The 16,761-nt window shown below is 41.1% G+C and overlaps 1 protein-coding gene across 7 annotated transcripts in view; it reads right to left on the bottom strand.

Annotated features, from left to right (window-relative positions):
- ralgapb (Ral GTPase activating protein non-catalytic subunit beta) overlaps window positions 1–16,761 on the bottom strand; it is a 93,554-nt gene that overhangs the window by 45,473 nt on the left and 31,320 nt on the right. For 5 of the 7 annotated variants that reach the window (XM_078418571.1, XM_078418576.1, XM_078418570.1 and 2 more), the window contains exons 9-16: window positions 16,048–16,264; window positions 15,628–15,663; window positions 14,938–15,139; window positions 13,228–13,395; window positions 10,962–11,076; window positions 8,476–8,623; window positions 8,327–8,391; window positions 8,007–8,145 (exon numbers count right to left, since the gene is read on the bottom strand). In XM_078418571.1, coding sequence (XP_078274697.1) covers window positions 8,007–8,145; window positions 8,327–8,391; window positions 8,476–8,623; window positions 10,962–11,076; window positions 13,228–13,395; window positions 14,938–15,139; window positions 15,628–15,663; window positions 16,048–16,264 — 1,090 coding nt within the window. The remainder of the gene's footprint in view (window positions 1–8,006; window positions 8,146–8,326; window positions 8,392–8,475; window positions 8,624–10,961; window positions 11,077–13,227; window positions 13,396–14,937; window positions 15,140–15,627; window positions 15,664–16,047; window positions 16,265–16,761) is intronic. The other 2 variants (XM_078418574.1, XM_078418573.1) reach the window with 1 other exon arrangement.

Here is a 16,761-nt window from a genome sequence, read left to right as displayed (position 1 = left end):
TACCGAGGAGAAGGATATTGAATTATGTGAGGTAAGCGAAACAAGTAGAGTAGTGATGGAAATTAGGAGGATTAAAGAAGAGGAGGTACGGACACTTTTGAAGAATATAAAAGTGGATAAGTCTCCAGGTCCTGATAGGATATTCCCTAGGACATTGAGGGAAGTTAGTGCAGAAATAGCAGGGGCTATGACGGAAATATTTCAAACGTCATTAGAAACAGGGATGGTGCCGGAAGATTGGCGCATTGCGCATGTTGTGCCTTTGTTTAAAAAAGGTTCTAAAAGTAAACCTAGCAATTATAGACCTATTAGTTTGACGTCTGTGGTGGGAAAATTAATGGAAAAGATACTTAGGGACAATATATATAATTATTTGGATAATCAAGGCCTGATTAGAAACAGTCAACATGGATTTGTGCCTGGAAGGTCATGTTTGACTAATCTTCTTGAATTTTTTGAAGAGGTTACCAGGGAAATTGATAAGGGCAAGGCTGAGGATGTTGTCTTTTGGACTTCAGTAAGGCATTTGACAAAGGTTCCACATGGAAGGTTGATTAAGAAGGTTAAATCGTTGGGTATTAATAGTGAGGTTGCAAGATGGATTCAACAATGGCTGAATGGGAGATACCAGAGGGTAACGGTTGACAATTGTATGTCAGGTTGGAGGCCAGTGTCTAGTGGAGTGCCCCAAGGATCTGTGTTGGGTCCACTGTTGTTTGTCATTTACATTAATGATCTGGATGATGGTGTGGCAAATTGGATTAGTAAATATGCAGATGATACTAAGATAGGTGGAGTAGTTGATAGTGAGGTAGATTTTCAAAGTCTACAGAGAGACTTGGGCCTTTTGGAAGGGTGGGCTGAAAGATGGCAGATGGAGTTTAATGCTGATAAGTGTGAGGTGCTGCATTTTGGTAGGACAAATCAAAATAGGACGTACAGGGTAAATGGTAGGGAATTGAGGAATGCAGTGGAACAGAGGGATCTGGGAATAACTGTGCATTGTTCCCTGAAGGTGGAATCTCATGTGGATAGGGTGGTGAAGAAGGCGTTTGGTATGCTTGCCTTTATAAATCAGAGCATCGAGTATAGAAGTTGGGATGTAATGTTGAAATTGTACAGGGCATTGGTGAGGCCAAATCTGGAGTATGGTGTGCAGTTCTGGTCGCCAAATTATAGGAAGGATGTCGACAAAATGGAGAGGGTACAGAGGAGATTTACTAGAATGTTGCCTGGGTTTCAGCACTTAGGCTACAGAGAGAGGTTGAACAGGTTGGGTCTTTATTCTTTGGAGCGTAGAAGGTTGAGGGGGGACTTGATAGAGGTTTTTAAAATTTTGAGAGGGACGGACAGAGTTGACGTGGGTAGGCTTTTCCCTTTGAGAGTGGGGAAGATTCCAACAAGGGGACATAGCTTCAGAATTGAGGGACAAAGGTTTAGGGGTAACATGAGGGGGAACTTCTTTACTCAGAGGGTTGTGGCTGTATGGAATGGGCTTCCGGTGGAAGTGGTGGAGGCTGGCTCGATTTTATTATTTAAGAGTAAATTGGATAGGTATATGGCTAGGAGGGGATTGGAGGGTTATGGTCTGAGTGCAGGTAGATGAGACTAGGTCAGGGAGAATGGTCGGCGTGGACTGGTAGGGCCGGACAGGCCTGTTTCCATGCTGTAGTTGTTATATGTTATATGTTATTGCAGCAGGTTGCTGCAGGCTTGGTTGGGGGTTCAAGGATTCATGTTCTAAAACGGAGCAAGGTAGCAAACAGTTCCACAGCAGTCGTGTTTCTGATGCCACAGGATGCAGTTGATGTTAATGCCATTCCTATATTAATGGTTTTGTGTTAAGAGTTCAAACAGAGGTGACCATCTGCTCAAGACACTGTCTCAGGTGGATTCAACATAGACAACGTGCAAGTATTTTTATTGTTGGGGAGTTCATCTTCACTGCAAGGGAAAAAAAAATGCCGACATTTATTTTCTGTCCCTTGTAGCCAGTTGCAGAGAGCAGAATGCTGGCAAAGCTACAGACACCCCATACCAATTCTTCAGCTTACACTTTGTGCTTGTGGGTACATCAGGTGTGGAAACTGGATCAGATCTTTCCTCTCCCAGTACAGAGGCAACTAGAGCAAGTGAGCTGCCCACCAAAGAGTGGCCTGCACTAGGTTCCACCAACAACATTTGTTTTCAAATTCAATGCCTTGAGCTATCGTGTCCTGGCATCTATATTGAGACACCCGAGGTCATGCAGTTTTAACTGAACAGCCTTTCAGTTGTGCAAAAAGTCAGCAATAGACTATTAAGAGAGATGAGAGCCCCAGAACCAATCTGAAATTCAATTAACTGATTATGCATTTAGCACCATACCATTTTATCAAGAAAAAGTTTTACTGAAGAACAGTTACAATAATCTTTGGTTCTTGTGCAATAAGGAGAGGTGAGGCAATATTACCGGGAAGTGGTATAATGAGCCAGTATTTCATTTGTGGTTCCGGATTGCAAAGAAGTGATTAAACTTTCATTTTATTTCCACAAAACTGAGGTAATGTGATTGTGTTTTCTTTTGTCTAGATTTAAATTTAACTTGGGTGTAAAAAAGTGTTCCAAGCTCATTGCTCCAATCAACATGTATGTGGGTTAAGGTGAAATGGGAGGAAGTGCAAAAGCAAAATAAAAAGGATATGGTTCAAACTACAGGTTATAATGAAGGCCAATCACCCCGAATAAGGCAGGAATGTGACTGGTGGTGAAACATTTTACATTCAAAAGTAGCAAGCACTACAAAATAATAAAGGATACCAACTTAATGAGTGCCAATTAAATACAAATTATTTGAAGTTTATGCTGTACCTTTTGCCCCGTAAAAACAAATTTAATACATGTATGGTGATAAACACAATTTATGCAAAAATTTGAATGGAGGATGAATAGATTTCATGACACAAAAATACCTGTACCACCTATTGGGAAGGGAGACATACAAAAAAAAAGAACAAAATTAACATGCAACACAGCAACACTTTTTACAAACATTGTACAATAGGCATCTTAAAACTGGTCACAGGAAATATTTAACAGGAGGATCAGCAGTCACAAGACTGCTCACATTATCAGACACACATCTTTTTAGTACACTTTACGCAAAGCACATTATAAACCAAAACAGCCAGTGTGACAATAGGGGGGGGGAGTAAGGGACACTGGAGGAAACGGGAGTAAACTTGTTATGGATCCCAACCAAAACAAACTTTGTATTTCCAGTAAATATTCTTGCTGTAAAGTTGAATTACAGTACAGATAAGGTGGAAAGGAAGGGTGGGGGTGGGGTGTGTGTGAAGAGTGAAGATTCTGCTTTCATCTGTTCCATTCACATGTCTTTGCCCCCAACATTTCTGCTGAGGAGAGTTTCACTAACAGTGGACGTGCATGGGTCTCCCAGGGATGCAGGCTGGTACTCCAGTGGGTGCTGCTGCCTCAGAGCTGCAGGGGTCCGGGCTCACTCCCAACCTCGGTGTTGCCTGCACAGAGCCTGGATGTTCTCTTCTTGGCCAGGTACTCCCATTTTCCCTCAGTTAGGCTAATTAGATTTTGCAAATTACCCCTCAGTGTAGGTTAATGCTAAGATTAAGTAAAAGGACAATTGCTGGGCAGAGAACTGCTCCCCTGGGAGCTGATTGGCAGAATAGCCTCCGTCAGTGTCTTCATAAATGCATAAAACAAATTGTAGTTTATTTTGTGGTACAAGCTAAATCAATTTAGTTTAAGACAACAACGATATTTCTGTGACCCAGGCCCCAGTGAGTCTATTTAACTTTTTGGATTTGATGTGAATCAATGGCTTTTGTTTTGTTTTCAACATCCTAGTTCAAACCTTGGTCCTGTGAGACATGTACCACGGTCACTGTTTAGTTTAAGGGTGGAATAGGGTTAGAGACAATGAAAACAATTCAGAGAACTGCACACAGAACAAGGAACGAGAGAAACAGCACAGATGTGAACATTTGGGGAAAACAAATGAGGTAAGTGGGCAAAGCTGAGATTCCAGGTGGAGATGCTTGACACAGATGAAAATTTTAATATCACTATTTATTGGTTGTTGGCCGACAAATGAAACAATCAGAGCCAAATTGATTGGGAGATGCAGCCAAGCGGGGAAACGAGGGCTGCTGATTAACTCACCATTACCAGTGCTCCTAAAGTCACTCAGGGACACCTTGGGTATTGCCAGCATTTTGTTTTTGAGATTAGAAAATTCAACCTGCAGCAGACTGTTCAACATATTCCATTGCTCTAATGTTACAGTTTACCCTATGCTACATTTTCACATTAACATTCAACACAAAACCCAACAGAGCAGTGGAGCCAGCCTGGGAGATTCCAACATTTTTTCCATATCTTCTTTAAAGCAACTGGAACTAAGGCAATAAAATGGTTTAGACTTATTTAGGAACTCGAGAACTCAAGGAGGTCATCCTGTTCCGCAATTCAATTTGATCACAACTTTCTGTGCCTTCCCTCTAGTTATCTGTTTTAGCTCTGCAACCATTCCTCACCAAACTTACTCATCTGTTTCAGTTGATTCCACCTGTTTTGTAGTGTGAAAGTAACTTTAGATGTTTTTCCATCTTTTGCAATGATTTGCCTCCTGATATTTTCCTTGGCTTCCCCTAAGAGGGATAATTTATCTCCACCTATAGCTTCAACCCTACACCAATCTTGAATTCCCAGATTTGATTAATGCTTAATATTTTAAATAGTCAACACTTGAATGAATATTCAGCAATATTGAACCTAAAGCTTAGCTAATGAAATACATTTGCAAATTATAGAAAATAGAAAACATAGAAAATATGCGCAGGAGTAGGCCATTCGGCCCTTCGAGCCTGCACCGCCATTCAATATGATCATGGCTGATCATTTAAAGTCTCATCAATTAAATTCCAGAAATTGTAGCTTTCTCATTCCATCTGACTGAACATATTCCAGTTTGTTAAGGAAGGAACTGCAGATGCTGGTTAAAACCGAAGATAGACACAAAAAGCTGGAGTAACTCAGACGATCAGACAGCATCTCTAGACTAAAGGAATAGAAGGAACAGAAGGGTCTCAACCTAAAACATCACCTATTCCTTTTCTCCAGAGATGCTATCTGACCTGCTGAGTTACTCCAGCTTTTTGTGTCTATATTCCACAGTTTTCTTGATCTGGAAGAGTTAGAAAGTAAGATGGCTTGAACTTTGATAAGCAAGTCGACTAAACCAAATGTTTCCAAATGCAAGTTATTTCTGTCCTATAACATTATCACATATCATTCAGCCATCTTATTACAATATCTTGTTCTTGCTAGCCCCAAACTGACTGGACATCAATATTTCGGCCAAAATGCAGAGGTCTCCTGCCCTGCCACGTTTAACTCCCGAGCCTGCTGACACACACCAATTTCCTATTAATGTTTGTCATTGCACTTGCTTCTGTTAAACAGAATTTGAAAGCTATATGAAAATCTACAGCTGTTTTAGGAGAGGGGCAGTGAGAAAGGATAATCAGCGGAAATGTGGATCCATTAGAAATGAATAATGATGAAATTGCAAAGAAAAATAAGGAAATAGTGGAGTTGTGGAGTGATTACTTTGCCTCAGCGTTTACATTGGAAGCAGCTGAACCCACTGAGGAAGCTGAATCTGACTCACCCAATAAGCAAGATAATAGCATTTAAGGAAAACAAACTTCCCAGTCCAGAAGGTTTCTTGCTGGAGTTTAAGGAGGTGTGGAGCAACGTTACACATGGTCCAAGACTCAAGTTAGGAACCGCTTCTTAAGACTATTCACAATCCCTATATTGCTTTACAGGATTTGTTGCAAATTTAAATAAAATCTCACCAAGCTTTGAGCAGCATGATTTTCCTCCGAGATAAAACAGTACTGTACTTTGTCAAAATTAACATAGCATTTAGGGAAGTGACAACATTTTTGCACTCTTTAAAGTAAGGCATGAAATTATGATGATTATTTATCACATTCTCAGAACTGTAAAAGCAAATGAACACTCATAATGGAGGTTAATCATTGTTGAATCAACATATTTGCAATCCCATATTAAACTAATTTGCAGCAATTTACTAACAGTAATCCCCAGGTTAACACCTCCACTCTGTGGTCAACGGCATGAAACCTTACAATCAAACACAAGCAATGCTACTAATTGCAATAATCTCACTACCTTTATGCAGAAAATTCTGTGCAAGATCCCTCAGAACCCACAAAAATAATCAAATCCCTGATGTGGAATGGATTCTGGCTCCAAAAGTAAAGTCATCTTAATGAGTGACTCCAAACAGAAGTACAAGGCCAAGAACATTGGGATGCTAAACTCTACAATATATTGTAATTGGCATTCATTACTATTTTACATGTCTTTTAGATTGTAATATTTTTGACTACAAAGCCATTGCAAGAGGAATTCTATGCAATATGCGCTTGCATGCATTTCAATGTCAAGCCGAGTAGTCAAGCCGAATTGTTAGGGGACGACCTAAAGTCAGTCAGTCGAGCCGTTTGCAGGACAATGCTATTAACAACTACAAACAAATTAAGTATTTCAAAGTCTTTGCATTCAATCAGCCCAGCTGACTTTCTACATTAAAAAAATCCACATTTTTGATCGCCTATAAGTGAGTTAAACAAATTTCAGAAAAGCAAATGAAGTGATCGCTTAGAATTCACACCACCCTTAGCGACAATGCTAATTTACCCGTAACTCTTCCAAAGCTCCTCTTGACACCCACCCTGATAGCCACGTGATATCAGGCTTCATTAATAGCAAGGCTGCAGTGAAACCAGGGTGTCCTGGATACAGCAATAATACTGGAGTACCTTTGCTGTTAAAAGTTTGCTATTATACCTTGTATACCCTGTACAAAATTGACTTTATAGAAAAGATTGTTACGTACTTTATGTTAGTTTAGTTTAGATACAGGCGGAAACAGGCCCTTCGGCCCACTGAGTCCGCATTGACCAACGATCCTCGTACATTAACACTAATCTACCCTACACATTAACACTACCCTATCCTACGCACACTAGGGACAATTTTACATTTGTACCAAGCCAATTAACCTACAAACCTGTGCGTCATTGGAGCGTGGGAGGAAACTGGAGATCTTAGAGAAAACCAACACAAGTCACGGGGAGAACATACAAACTTTGTATGGACAAGCAGCCTTAATTAGGATTGAACCTGGGTCTCTGGCGCTGTAAGGCAGCAGCTCTACGCTGCGCCACCGTGCCGCACGTTAATATGCCACTGTGTTAAGTACTATAAAAGCAGAAATCTGTTTTGTCTCGTTAAAACAAAACAGCTAAGGCCTCAACTTTAATTCTGTTGTCCTTTCCACAGATGCTGCCTGCAGTTACCTGCAGTTTTGGTTTTAGAGTTTAGAGATACAACGCGGAAACAGGCCCTTCGGCCCACCTTGACCGCACCGACCAGTGATCCCCGCACATTAACACTATCCTACTACTAGGGACAATTTACACTTACACCAAGCCAATTAATCTACAAACCTATACGTCTTTGGAGTGCGGGAGGATACCGAAGATCTCGGAGAAAACCCACGCAGTCATGTGGTTCAGGAATAAAGTTCAGTTTTATGTTCTATAAAATTAGCAGTTTTGGGAGCTTTATCTGGTATCGGTCAATCCAATCGTCAACATGATTTCAATTCAAGGACAGGAGACATGGGTTGGGGTGCTCTCGTCAAATAACAAGACTTTTACCATAAAATACTGAGTGCCTCACTCATGCAACAGTTAGATCACTCACCAATGACACTTCAAATGCTAGTGGAGAGTTATTGAAGATTGGATCTACTACCAGACACTACTTGCAGCATTTGGGTTCCAATAATCATCTAAGGTCATCATCATCTTCAACGTCAGTAGTTAGCTCTTTTTTAAACCTAAAACAAATATCTACAAGATGTGCATTCAACGCCAGGTGTTTCTCACCATAATCCCGCAGCAGGGCCTGTGCCGGTCTTTCACTATCCGGTGTTGTGGCCTCAGAACTGCCAGTACTGGTCATACTGATGCCACTGCTGTTTCGACTGTGACTCTTGAGTGACACGTGAGTGTTATCACCAACATTCTGTGAAAAGATAGGGCAGGATGAAGGAACGCCTACAGCTTTGGTCAGAGAGCTGCACAACTGAACTGTGGAGTACTGAAAAACGGACTGTCCAAAGGAGATGTATTGTGGTCAATTGTTCAACGCGTGTAGAAAGGTTCTCATTCATTGAATTAAAACATGTACCACAATGGTTGCTTACCAGCTCTGTCTGAGAACCAATTGCTTCCAGAAGAGCAGAATCTTGAACGATATTTAACATGGCACCTAAAAGGAAAACATTTCATTGTTGACTAACCAAAATATTGGCAACCGCGAGTCAATTATGTAAAAGACAGAGTCCATGCCAACCTAGAATCATCTGTGTGTTGTTGGGGTCTGTTTCAGTCTGTAGGGCACCAATTAACACATTGACCAGCCTCAGCTTCAATGACAGGAAGGTAACGGGTTTGTCATGTGCCGAGGATTCCTCACTGCTGAACTTTCCTTCCAAAAGAACCTAGAAAGTAAAAAACAACATAGGTGGACACGGCTTAGAAATGTGCACAATGTCTGTGTGAACAATCTTTCCCCCCCCCCCCCCCCCCAATCCTTTCAATTTCCACCATTTTCCATGACTTGCTACCAATTTCCACAGAAGCAGAGACCATCTTCCAAATACACTTTGATTCAGGAGAAATGCATGAAGGGTGGAAAATTGCCAATATTATAATGTGTAGGAAGGAACTGCAGATGCTGGTTTACATTGAAGATAGATACAAAATGCTGGAGTAACTCAGCAGGACAGGCAGAATCTCTGGTGAAAAGGAACAGATGACGTTTCGGGTCGAAATCCTTCTTCAGACTCACTTCAGACTTCAGTCTGAAAAAGGGTCTCAACCTGAAGTGTCACCTATTCCTGTTCTCCAGAGATGCTGCCTGACCTGCACTTTACGTCTATCGCCAATATTACAACCTCGTTTAAAAAGGATTAAGAATAAACCCAATAACTATGGACCATTAGTTTCTTGTTCATGGTGGAGTGTATTCTAACAGTAACAGAGACATATCTAGCAGTCACAGAGACAAATGTGGATTTATTACAAAACCTAGCTTGGAGTTATTAAAAATTGTGCCTCAGAAGTTGACAGAATGCTATTGATGAAATAACAGTGAGTATTGATGAAGGAAATGAGGATAATGCATATACCAGCAGTGAATGTGCAGCTGAGAGGGGCAGCAGAAGGGGAGATGCAAAGTGTAGCTGTAGCATCCAGGGGTGTCTGCTCCAAGTCGTGCATGAAGGGAAGGTGGGTCCTAGAGGAGCGATCAGTTTAGGAGTGGTTGTTTTTTGAGGTGAGGTGCTCTTTTGAGGATAAGTATTGAGGCTTTGGCTCGAGGAACCACTCTTTTGAGGATAAGTATTGAGGCTTTGGCTCGAGGAACTAAGTATGGTGATTGGGAGTAACAATGTGGATGCATGACAATCAGGAGCCTCGATTGTTCACAGGACTTTTCATCGTCCGGCGCGGCTTAAAATCGGCCACGGGATCTTCCATCGCCCAGCGGGGGCTTCAGAGTCGGGAGCCTCGATCGGCTCGACTCAGCAGTTTTGATTGCCGAACCGCAAGGAGATCAGATTTTCTTTTTTACCTTCCATCACAGTGTGGAGGTGCCTGGAGGAGAGTCACTGTGATGGATGCTTGTGTTGAATTATGTAGTTGTGTGTTTTTGTTGCTTTTTTAGTGTTGTGACTGCATGGTAACTAAATTTCGTTCAAACTTGTTTTGAATGACAAATAAATTCAATTCAATTCATTCATGACTACCAGAAGGGCGCAGGCAGTGAGTGCAGGAATCCCCTGTGGCCATTCCCCTCAAAAAGAAATATATTCTTATGTTTGGTGAGATAACGTTCAAGCGAGAGCAGCAGCAGTTGTCAGGTCTGTGGCACAAGACAGAACAGGAAAGGTGAGTGAGACCGGGCTATAGTGATGGACACTCGTTAGTTAAGAGCAGACAGGAGATTCTGTGGCTGCAAATGGCCCTCCAGGAGGGCGAGTTGCTTCCCAGGTGCCAGGATCCATGTCTTGGAGCAGCTGCACAACATTCTCAAGGGGGAGGGTGAGCAGCCAGAAGCAGTTGTCCACATTAACACAAATGACATAGGTAGAAAAAGAGATGACATTCTGCAAAGTGAATATAGGGAGTTTGGCAAAAGTTTAAAAAGCAAGCCCTTAAGGGTAGTAATTTCCTGATTACTCCCAGTGCCACATGCTAGTGAGGTTAGGAATAGGAAGACAGGACAAAAAGGAGTTGGTGCAGGGGACAGGGATTCAAATTTTTGGATCATTGGCTTCCTTTCTGGGACAGAGGTAATCTGTCCGACGGATGGGTTGCATGTAAGCTGGAGGGGGACCAATATCCTGGTGGGCTGGTTTGCGAGTGCTACTCAGGATGGTTTTAGCTTGATTAGCAGGGGGACAGTATCCAATGCAGTTATGAGGAAGGTGAGAGGCTGGAGGTCTGCGCAGCATGTTCCAAATGCCTGCCTTGCCAACAATATCCATATCTCAGATGAATAAAACTTGCAAATGAATTAGAAAAGCATCAAATCTGCTGCCTTCTTAGTCTGAACAAATTGGTACAAAAACTGGAATCCAGCTTGGTGTGATCTTTCTTCCTCTAGCGTTCTGTAATCACCTACATGAATGCACACAATCCAAATTCCAGACATTATTCAAACAAAAAACAAAGACTATCCAATCAAACATACACTGCCAAGTAATAACTATGTTCCTGTAGACATTTTCTTCATTGCTGTAATATTGAGTGGATGTCAGAACATTTAAACTGTACCTCTGCTTTAACTGTCCCAAAGTGATGGGGGAGCGGCAACATTGACAGCAGAATGTGGATTGAGGCTCTCCGGAGTTCAGTGGGATTCACATACGCTTTAAATTTTGACAGTTCTCTGCAAAAGAGATAGTGAAAAATAGCCACACTTTTACAATTCATTGATCAAATTCCTTATTTTACAAACCTCAGTCTCATTGCAGGAAAATCCAGAAGCCCTCCCAGATTGAAAAACAGACTACAAAGAGGACATGAAACTGAAGATGCAGGTGCAGTAAGTTTCGAAGAACAAGGTGGAGTAAAGCAAAGCATGTTTTCATTCCAAAGACAAAGATGGCTTATGAATTGACTGCTGGTGGAAGGTTAACAGAGATGATTATTCTTAACCTCGACATCTTACATTGAGACTTGTTATTTTTTGTACTGCCCACAAGTAATTATTCCAGGAAAAGGAAAGGGCAAGGAGGAGGAGGGGGGGATCGTGAAGGGAAAAACAGAAAAGAGATGTGAATCGGGAGCAGAGTAGGCCATATGCCTTCTCAAGACTGGTCCATCATGGCTAATCAGCACCTTAACACGTGTGTGTTCATCCCCAGGCCTTTTTGGTCTCACACTAAGATTGTACAAATTTAGTTTAGTTTCCCCTCATCCTTCCAACAAAAATGCCTCGCCTCAATGTATTCAATTTTAGCTGCTATTTGTCTGCTCATTTTACCAGACTACTCCCTGTTAAAATCTGCCTCTCCTATTAATCTTTGCTGTGTGTCAAAACTTTGCAATATACAGGATGCAAGCTCAGAATACTAGAAATAAGAACTTTTTGACATTGTAGTTCCACAATGTCCGTCCCATGTCTTTTTGGGGTACACATTACTGATTTTGAGTCACATAGCACAGAAACAGGCACTTTGACTCATTATGCTCATGTCAGCCATCAATTACCCATCTATACTATTCCCAGTTCCCAATACTTTCCCTGCAATCTTTATGCCATTGGGTTTCACGTGATCTTCAAAATGCTGTTTAAATATTGTGAATATGCCTTAATCTTCTCAGGAAATGCATTCCAAATTTCTCTGGGTGAAAAAAAAATCTTCCTCAAATCTCCAATTCCTTAAACCTAAGCCCTCTGGTCATAGACATATCTACTAAGGGGAGAGGTTTCTCACTACCTACCCTATCTATGCTCTTCATAACTTTGTACACCACCATTAGGACCCCCTCTGCTCCAAGAAAAACAAAACGATCTATCCAAACACCCCTCAATAGGAAACATGCTGGTGAATTGTTTTTGTAAGAAAATAACTGCAGATGCTGGTACAAATCGAAGGTATGTATTCACAAAATGCTGGAGTAACTCAGCAGGTCAGGCAGCATCTCAGGAGAAGGAATGGGTGACGTTTCGGGTCGAGACCCTTCCTCAGAATCCAGCATTTTGTGAATTGTTTTTGCACCTTTTCCAGCTTAATGCCAACTTCCTACAGCAAGGTGACCAGAAGTGAACAAATTACTCCAAATGTGACCTCACCAACATCTTGTACAGTTATGTAGGAAGGAACTGCAGATGCTGGTTTAAACTGAACATTGACACAAAAAGCTGGAGTAACTCAGCGGGACAGGCAGCATCTCCAAAGAGAAGGAAGGGTGACTTTTCGGGTCGAGACCCTTCTTCAGATTGGTTAGGGATAAGGGAAACGAGAGATATAGATGATGATGTGGAGAGACAAAGAACAATGAATAAAAGATATGCAAAAAAGTAATGATGATAATGGAAAAAGGCCATTGTCAGCTGTTTGTAGGGTGAAAACAAGAAGCTAGTGAGACTTGGATGGGGGAGACATAGAGAGAGAGGGAATGCCGGGGCTACCTGAAGTGAGAGAAATCAATATTCATACCACTGGGCTGTAAGCTGCCCAAGCAAAATATGAGAAGTTGTTCCTCCAATTTGCGTTTAGCCTCACTCTGACAATGGAGGAGACCTAGGACAGAAAGGTCTGTGTAGGAAGGGGATGGAGAATTATAGTGTCCAGCAACCTGGAAATTGGGTAGGTTTAGGCAGGCTTCCTGTTATGAGACTGTCTTTTGAGTGAGGTACAGGTGTATAAAAAAATTAATGAAGAATTGTTGTGATACCCCTCCTGGTCAAATGCGTGCACATTTATAACTCTTGGTTGGTCAAGGTCCCGCAAGGTGTCTAGTGCCTTTGGAATCAATTACAGAAAATAAAACTGTCAAATAGTGGTGCTTTAAGAACAATGAATCAACTCACCGGTCCGGCAAAATTGTTTCCAGTGCAGAAATGAAATAAGGAACCAGAACATCTATGCCCTTCAGATCGGAGCAAAATAAAGCCGGTGAGTTCAGGATGATACTGGCCACAACTGGGCGGCAGATGAAGTCATTTATCTGAAGACCCTGGATCAGCACCATGTAGAACCTGGAGTGAGAACACCAGCAGCCGTTCACTTTCATGGCATTTAACAATAAAACTGAGAACCAGAGTTATCAAATCCATCCCATTTAATTACTATTTAATTTTACCCATAAATTTAAATTGTTTTGTTGTTATTTTACCACTTATTGTTCTCTTAAAATATTGACTCATTTATCGCTATGGATTTTTTAAATCCAGAAGAGAGTACATCTGTCCTTCCTTCCCAGAAATTCAAGCTTGCAAATCTAGAAATATGATAGCTTTCCTGCTCTCTCTACCTGCGACACAAAACTACACAGAATTGGAATTAGCCAGGTTTTACCTGTCCCTAATCTGCACTCAGAGTGTCAAACCCAGAATTTAAAGACCGTGAGGAACTTGTTTTATGCTGCAATAACAAATTACTGTTTTTTGCACAAGGTGATGTACATTTGTGCATTTTCATCAATAACCAGGGATGAAATTATTACGACCATGGTCATTAGTCAAAAAATTAACAGCTGACTTCACTACACAACTGTTTACAAATATGAGGAAAACAAGAGTTACTGGAGGAACTCAGCAGGTGGAACAGCATCTATGGAGGCAAAGGCATAATTAACATTTCTCATCTAGAGCCTGCATCAATTGTTCCCCTACTTTAAAAGCTTACACTCAGAGTTTTACTTTTGATAACAGAGGAAACAGAGTTATGTACTTTTGTGCAACCTATTCAAGTTTACTTGTGCGAAAATCCAAGTTAGCCACAAATTGCATGATATAATTTGGGAACTCCAAGAATATGCAAACTTGATCTTACCCATCTTAATTGCTAAAATGGTGGCAAGAAACTTGGGAAAAAGTTGAGGATCAACAGCCTTTGTTACTATTGGAGTCGTAATGGAGCCAAGGCTAGGTTGGTGGAGGCACCAATCTTGATTTTTTTTTCAACAGGGTAACAAGTCTGAATGTGAACTTGTCCCTTTTTGTTCCTAATTATCATCGTGAATTGTCTAAATCGTGGAAACAAAATTAAACCGCAGCTATATCGGGATGCGATCATCCATTCCATTCCAGATGCTCCTCGACTCTACGCAAGGGTTATATCCCGCGGACCTTCACGTTAGTCAGATGTTACATTAGGTGGAAAGTTGACATTCTACATGAAATGTGACATATAATGTCTAGGCAAGGGGTTTTCATGACTTGGCTTTTATGCTTGCCTCCCAAATTTCATTTTAATGTCATTAAGCAGCTTTCTCTACATTACATTGAGATCAAGGAGATTCACTTTAGTGATCCTTTAACCCACTCAGCAGTGATTGAACTAACTACCCGTCCCACAGTGCCAATGAAGTCCAAACATGAAACTGATTTGGAGTGCAAATTTTAACTTAAACCAGCTGGTTTAGGTTAAATTTTAATTTCCATTGGCAATTGAACTCAAACTGCCATCAGCTTAGCAGAATAGTAATCAGGGCTGATATAAATAAAACAATTACAATTAAATCATGACTGCTTGTTTCATTTACAGCACTGAACTTGATAGACGAAAAGCAACAGCACCTGGATAGGTAAACTGGAAGGATCTCTTCCCCAGTTTTCTTACTGCAGAAGATTCGGCAGAGTGTTCCACAGGCCTCTGCCCTGCCTGCCTCATAGTTATCTGGAAATTCATTGGCATCAAAGAGCGGATTGGCAACCATGTTTTCAGTGGATATCTGGGAGGGCTTCCGACGGACATCCAGTCCTGCTGGAGTTGTCATACCTGTGGTGAGGAAGAGATTAAAGGGATTACAAGCTGCTGGTGAGAGGCAACCATTTCATCTCCACATTGCCAAAAGGAAACAAGTCATGCATTACGCAGACATACATATAAAACAAAACGCAGATTTGTAAGTTTATAAAAACAGAACTTAATGGAAGAAACCAAAGAGAATTATATGAAATATTCAAAATGGTTAGTGCACAGTCTCAGGTTTATGACATGATACAAAAATAGCAGGATAAATGAGCATGATGGGATCAAAACAAGCACCTGCAGAAGAGCAGATTACAAGGCATGGCAACACTCCTCCCCCCCAAGAGAAACACACAGAATACTGAATGAGTTAATCGCCCCAGAGAGCGCAACGAGGACAGGAGGCAGATGTTAGAGTAAACAGCTGGAGCAGTTAGAAGGAAAAGGAATGGGTTATGGCAAAAATCATAAAACAGCTGACTGCAATTAAAATAGAATCTACTTTTCCTACTTACAAGATTTATAAGAAAGAAGAATTTGGATAAAAGATGCTGCAAGATAATAGAAATAAAAATGGAAATAAATCAAAGGACAGCAGTAGTTATAATATCGTTAAGATGATTAGTTTTTTTTAAGCTTTAGTCTTAAGCAGCTTTCATCTGGTTTTTTTTAAACTTAAAATTTCAGAATTTTGAGAGGTAGACTGGGCACTACGTACAAGACTGGCATCCGGGTAAAAGCCATGAATTTGACAATTACATGCAAAAAATATGCAAAATGAAATAAACAAAAATCAAGGAAACACTGATGTTAAATTAGATTAGGGTTAATAAATCTGGACTGTAAACTAAATTAAGCGTACACAGACTGTCAAAGATATTTAAATTACATTATGTTTTACAATAGGAAGCAAGAATGAAGTACAAGATTTTTACCCGTCATACTGCCATCCCTGTTCATGCCACTGTGTAGTCTGCAGTGAACCAGTCCTGCATCGAACAACCACTGACCAAAGAGATTCAGCACACTGTTGACCTTGGGGCGGGTCGGAGCAGGCAGAGGTCTTGGTTCTGAGCTAGTTTGGTTCGGGCTAGACAATGGAGAAGTGGTGGAAGTCTGGTGTGTTACTTTAGGAGGATGTGCAGTACTCCCCTAGCATGGTGAAAAGATGGAAAAAAGCAAACATGCACATAATAATAGGGGTTCATACAAATTACATTTTCAATAAGGATCAAAGTCCAGAGCCCTCCTCCCCACCCCTCCCTCCCATTCCTCCCTCCCTCTTCCGCCCCCATTCCTCCCTTCCCTCCTCCCTTTCCCCCCCTCCCCCACATATATATGTACACACAGTGTGGGGGCAGTTAACACTAACACATGGAAACACTCATACGTAAAGGTAATTGAATTATAAAACAAATTCAAGGCCAGGTCAAATCTGTACCCACCATGGGACATGGAGATTCTTCCAAAATGCCTTGAATTTCAGTTGAAAGACCTCATGGTTCAATCCCTCTTTGGCAGCTCAGACAATTCCTCTCATTAGACGGTTGTAACTGTCCCTAAATATGATTTTTTACATTTGCTAATGTTTAGCTTCCCATTTTTATTTTCTCATGTTTCTCACTTATCTGGTGCTTCTGCATGGAAAT

This window comes from Rhinoraja longicauda, chromosome 22 (assembly GCF_053455715.1).
Source record: "Rhinoraja longicauda isolate Sanriku21f chromosome 22, sRhiLon1.1, whole genome shotgun sequence".
Lineage (NCBI taxonomy): Eukaryota > Metazoa > Chordata > Chondrichthyes > Rajiformes > Arhynchobatidae > Rhinoraja > Rhinoraja longicauda.
The sequence above is the reverse complement of the archived record's forward strand: the minus strand, read 5'-3'. Positions and strand labels throughout refer to the sequence as shown.